This window comes from Procambarus clarkii, chromosome 53 (assembly GCF_040958095.1).
Source record: "Procambarus clarkii isolate CNS0578487 chromosome 53, FALCON_Pclarkii_2.0, whole genome shotgun sequence".
NCBI lineage: Eukaryota > Metazoa > Arthropoda > Malacostraca > Decapoda > Cambaridae > Procambarus > Procambarus clarkii.
Window position 1 is genome coordinate 18,160,771 of NC_091202.1, and position 6,000 is coordinate 18,166,770.

General features: G+C 46.2%; 1 protein-coding gene across 3 annotated transcripts in view; it reads left to right on the plus strand.

Annotated features, from left to right (window-relative positions):
* LOC138352349 (astakine-like) overlaps positions 1–6,000 on the plus strand; it is a 42,036-nt gene that overhangs the window by 34,169 nt on the left and 1,867 nt on the right. For 2 of the 3 annotated variants that reach the window (XM_069304734.1, XM_069304735.1), the window contains exon 4: positions 5,694–6,000. This exon is cut by the window's right edge and continues 1,867 nt beyond it. In XM_069304734.1, the coding sequence (XP_069160835.1) occupies positions 5,694–5,850 (157 nt within the window). In that variant the 3' untranslated portion in view covers positions 5,851–6,000. The remainder of the gene's footprint in view (positions 1–5,693) is intronic. The other variant, XR_011222768.1, reaches the window with a different exon arrangement.

Sequence of the window (6,000 nt, forward strand, 5' to 3'; positions counted from 1 at the left end):
AGCTTAACCCTCATAGCTTTGGCACTAATCTAGTTGCAAATCTCTGCTCGTTTTAAATTTAGTTTTATGTTGCACAAGAGATGGATTCCGTGCCAATGCTGCATATACCAGTACTGGTCTAACAACAGCTGTGTACATTACCTTGTATGCGTCCTGATTTTTTTACGGCGTATCCTAATGTTTACCAGCGTCCCATACGCTGCCAATGATCCCCCTGCCTGTGTGTGCCTCTGGTCTTTGTGTGGAATTATATTCACTCACAAATGTCTTTCCCCAGTTCCTGCATTTAACTTACATTTATGGTGTATACACCTTCTTTCTCCCTTTCCCGTCATCATCGCCTTACACTTATTAGGACACAACTCCAGTAACCATTTGTTTGCCCACTCCCGGAGTTTATCAAGCTCTTCTTGTAACAGTCAACACAGAATTCAGACATGACTTTCCTCTTCTATATCCAGGCTGTCTCTCTGTTACAAAATTACTCCTCTCCAGGTCTTCCACTATTCTCAACCTGATTATTCGTTCCAGAATTTTACAAAAAATACTTGTCAGTGACACTAGTCTGTAATTTAGGGCCTCCTACATATCCCGTTTCTTAAATATTGGGACTACGTTTGCCTTTTTCCAGAATTATAAGTGAGTTCCTGTTTTGACTGTTTCATTAAAAACATACTTATGCTGATCAGATTTCTCCGACACCTTCACTTCTTCAAAGCCTCAGTGTTGTTGTAGCAGTTGGGTTACACCACCTCTTCCCTTTTCACCTCATCTTGTCTTATTACTTGATATGCTCATGATAAGATTCTATTTCCTTTACCACTTGTCAGCTTTGTTTCTGTAATTGCAATAATATGTGCTTACTCTTTCACCACCCTTTGTCCAACCACTTGGGCTGGACGGTAGAGCGACGGTCTCGCTTCATGCAGGTCGGCGTTCAATCCCCGACCGTCCAAGTGGTTGGACACCATTCCTTTCCCCCGTCCCATCCCATCCCAAATCCTTATCCTGATACCCCCCTTCCAAGTGCTATATATAGTCGTAATGGCTTGGCACTTTCCCCTCATAAATTCCTAAATTCCTATTCACCACCCTTTCCTGCAATTCTACTCCTTTATTTGTAATTTCATCTTCATTTGTGAACATGACCTTAACATTTGTGAACAAGACCTTAATATCTCTATTGGGCTGTTGTGATTTCTGCAGAAGTGGATTAGTTCAGGTTCCATAGATAATTCTGAAGGAGAGGGGGAGATTGTTGGTTTAGTCACTCCTGTCTGCTGCTGTGGATGACTACCTCTACTGTCTGCTGCTGTGGATGATTACCTCTAATGTCTGCTGCTGTGGATGACTACCTCTACTGTCTGCTGCTGTGGCTGACTACCTTTATAAGCTGGTTCTTTCCATGATTATGTTTCCCTTTGGCTCACTTATTCCTGACTTTCCAGATCCTGCGCAATGCTTTGATTGCTTGCTGCCCTGCTTGTGCTGCTTGTCATGTCTCCTTGGGGCGCTTACTTGTTTTGCTTCTCTTATTTCCTTTGCTTCTTCTCTATTCACATTTGACCTTTCGGACCTATGATAAGGTCAGATCGGACTTATTATAGTTTAAGCTTTAAAGTTTAAACCCACAGTTTAAACTTTTCACTGCCCTAAGCCTCTGGCTGGCCCACTGGGCGGGCCCTAAGCCTCTGGCTGGCCCACTGGGCGGGCCCTAAGCCTCTGGCTGGCCCACTGGGCGGGCCCTAAGCCTCTGGCTGGCCCACTGGGCGGGCCCTAAGCCTCTGGCTGGCCCACTGGGCGGGCCCTAAGCCTCTGGCTGGCCCACTGCGCGGGCCCTGAGCCTCTGGCTGGCCCACTGCGCGGGCCCTGAGCCTCTGGCTGGCCCACTGCGCGGGCCCTGAGCCTCTGGCTGGCCCACTAAGTGTTGCTTGTTTCTGTTTTACTTGGGCGGAGTATGAGTATTTATGACTCGTGTGGTCGCTTCAGTAAGATTTTGTCCTATGATGGGTTTGTAACTGTGTACTGTGTTAAATAATGTTCCAGTGGTCTGTCGTACATTTCTCCACAGTGCTAACATTGTTCTTATGATGCCCAGATTTTGTCCATCACATTACTCAACTTCATTTAATAACTAGATAGTAACTGATGGTGGTGGTTGTGGTAACTGATAGTGGTGGTGGTAGTAGCTGAGAGTGGTGGTGGTAGTAACGGATTGTGGTAGTAATTGACAGTTGTGGTGGTGGCAGTAACTGATGGTGGTAGAAACTGATGGTAATGGTGGTAGTAACTGATGGTGGTGGTGGTGGTAATAAATGATGGTGGTGATGGTAGTAACCGATGTAGAAGTTACTGATGGTGGTAGTGGAGTAATTGATGGTGGTGGTAGTAACTGACGGTGGAGGTGGTGGTGGTAGTAACTGAGGTGGTGGTGGTAGTAGCTGATAGAGGTGGTGGTAGTAAGTGATGGTCATGGTGGTGGTAAATGATGGTGGTGGTGGTGGTAGTAACTGATGGTGGTGGTGGTGGTGATAATTGATGGTGGTTGTGATAATTGATGGTGGTGGTGATAGTAACTGATTGTGGTGGTTGTGGTAACTGATAATGGTGGTGGTAGTAACTAACAATTGTGGTGGTTGCAGTAATTGATGGTGGTGGTGTAAGTAAGTGATGGTGGTAGTGGTAGTAACTGATGGTGGTGGTATTAAATGACAGTGTTAGTGGTGGTAATTGGTGGTGGTGGTGGCAGTAACTGATGGTGGTGGTGGAAGTGGTGGTAACTGATGGTGGTAGTGGTGGTAGCTGATTGTGGTGGTACTATTAACTGATTGTGGTGGTGGTAGTAACTGATGGTGGTGGTGGTAACTGATGGTGGTGGTGGTAACTGATGGTGGTGGTGGTAGTAACTGATGGTGGTAGTGGTGGTAACTGATTATGGTGGTGGTAGTAACTGACTTTGGTGGTGGTAAAAACTGATAGTGGTAGTAGTTGTAACTGATTGTGGTGGTCGTAGTAACTGATGGTGGTGGTGGTAGTAAATGATGGTGGTAGTGGTTTTAACTTATGTGATGGTGGTAGTAACTGATGGTGGTGTGGTAGTAAATGATGGTGGTAGTAAATGATGGTGGTAGTAAATGCCGGTGGTAGTATTGGTAACTGATGATGGTGGTGGTGGTAGTAACTGATGATGGTGGTGGTGGTAACTGATGGTGGTGGTTGTAATAACTGATGGTAGAGGTGGTGGTAGCTGATAGTGGTTGTGGAAGTAACTGATGTGGTAGTAATCCATGGTAGGGGTGGTATTAACTGCTGGTGGAAGTAATGTATTGTTGTGGTTGTAGTAAATGGTTGCGGTGGTGGTGGTACTAACTGATAGTGTGGTGGTGATAACTGAGGGTGGTTGCTGCAGAACTGATGGTGTCAGTAAGTGAAGGTGGTAGTGGTGGAAACTGATAGTGGTGGTGGTGGTAGTAACTGATGTAGGTTATGGTGATAACTGATAGTGGTGGTGCTAATTACCAATTGTGGTTTTGTAGTAACTGATGGTGGTGGTGGAAGTAACTGATGATTGTGGTGGTAGAAACAGATGATGGTAGTAACTGAATGTGGTTGTTGTGGTAACTGATGGTGATGATTTTAATAATTGATGGTGGTCGTAGTAGTAACTGATAGCGGTGGTGGAGGTAACTGATGGTGGTAGTGGTGGTAACTGATTGTTGTGGTGTTATTAACTGATTGCGGTGGTGGAAGTAACTGATGGTGGTTGAGGTTGTAACTGATGGTAGTGGTGGTAGTAATTGATGGTGTTGTGGTAGTAACTCTTGGTGGTGGTGGTAGTAACTGATGGTGGTTGAGGTTGTAACTGATGGTAGTGGTGGTAGTAATTGATGGTGTTGTGGTAGTAACTCTTGGTGGTGGTGGTAGTAACTGATGGTGGTAGTAAATTATAGTGGTAGTGATAGTAGCTGATAATGATGGTGGTGGTAGTAACTGATGGTGGTGGAGGTAGTAACTGATAGTGGTAATTGTGGTAACTGATGGTGGTGGTGGTAGTTACTGATGGTGGGGGTGGTGGTGGTGGTGGTAACTGATGGTGGGGGGTAGTAGTAACTGATAGTGGTAGTTGTGGTAACTGATGGTGGTGGTGGTAGTAGTAACTGATAGTGGTGGTGGTGGTGGTGGTGGTATTAACTGATGGTGGTGGTGGTGGTGGTAATAAATGATGGTGGTTGTGGAATTAACTGATGGTGGAAGTGGTAGTAATTGATTGTGGTGATGGTAGTAACTGATGGTGATAGTGGTGGTAACTGACCGTGGTGGTTACATTAATTGATGGCGTTGGTGGTAGTAACTGATGGTGATTGTGGTAAAAACTGATGGTGGTGGTGGTGGAAGTAATTTATGGTGTTAGTGGTGGTAACTGAAGGTAGTGGTGGTAGTAACTGATTGTTGTGGTGTTATTAACTGATTGCGGTGGTGGAAGTAACTGATGGTGGTTGAGGTTGTAACTGATGGTAGTGGTGGTAGTAATTGATGGTGTTGTGGTAGTAACTCTTGGTGGTGGTGGTAGTAACTGATGGTGGTTGAGGTTGTAACTGATGGTAGTGGTGGTAGTAATTGATGGTGTTGTGGTAGTAACTCTTGGTGGTGGTGGTAGTAACTGATGGTGGTAGTAAATTATAGTGGTAGTGATAGTAGCTGATAATGATGGTGGTGGTAGTAACTGATGGTGGTGGAGGTAGTAACTGATAGTGGTAATTGTGGTAACTGATGGTGGTGGTGGTAGTTACTGATGGTGGGGGTGGTGGTGGTGGTGGTAACTGATGGTGGGGGGTAGTAGTAACTGATAGTGGTAGTTGTGGTAACTGATGGTGGTGGTGGTAGTAGTAACTGATAGTGGTGGTGGTGGTGGTGGTGGTATTAACTGATGGTGGTGGTGGTGGTGGTAATAAATGATGGTGGTTGTGGAATTAACTGATGGTGGAAGTGGTAGTAATTGATTGTGGTGATGGTAGTAACTGATGGTGATAGTGGTGGTAACTGACCGTGGTGGTTACATTAATTGATGGCGTTGGTGGTAGTAACTGATGGTGATTGTGGTAAAAACTGATGGTGGTGGTGGTGGAAGTAATTTATGGTGTTAGTGGTGGTAACTGAAGGTAGTGGTGGTAGTAACTGATGGTGCTGTAATAACTGATGGTGGTATTGGTGATAAATGATTGTGGTAGTAACTGGTCATGGTGGTAGGAGTAACTGATGATGGTGGCGGTGGTAGTAACTGATTATGGTGGTGGAAAAAACTGATGGTGGTGGTGGTAGTAACTGATTATGGTGGTGGGAGTAACTGATGGTGGTGGTGGTAGCAACTCATGGTGGTGGTAGGAGTAACTGATGGCGGTGGTGGTGGTAGTAATTGATTATGGTGGCAGGAGTAACTGATGATGGTGGGAGTAACTGATGATGGTGGGAGTAACTGATGATGGTGGGAGTAACTGATGATGGTGGGAGTAACTGATGATGGTGGGAGTAACTGATGAAGGAGGAAGTACTAACTGATGGAGGCACTGTGAGTAAGTGATGGTGGTGGGAGTAACTGTGCAAATGAATGAGGATGGATGGCATTAGTTGTGTGTTAAGAGTTGCTGCAGGTGTCACAGTTTGCAACACTGTACCAATAATGTGGTCTTCAACAGGCGCCGGTTCGAGGTGTGTACTCGTCGACGTGTCCTTGTAGCCCGGGGCTGGTCTGTACCCGACCCTCCGGCACCTGCCAGATTCCTGGGGTCCACTCCCCAGATCCCTACTACTAGATGCTCGCTCCAGGACCACTCCCCAGACCCGTACTACTAGATGCTCGCTCCAGGACCACTCCCCAGACCCCGTACTACTAGATGCTTGCCCCAGGACCACTCCCCGGACCCTTACTACTAGATGCTTGCCCCAGGACCACTCCCCGGACCCTTACTACTAGATGCTTGCCCCAGGACCACTCCCCGGACC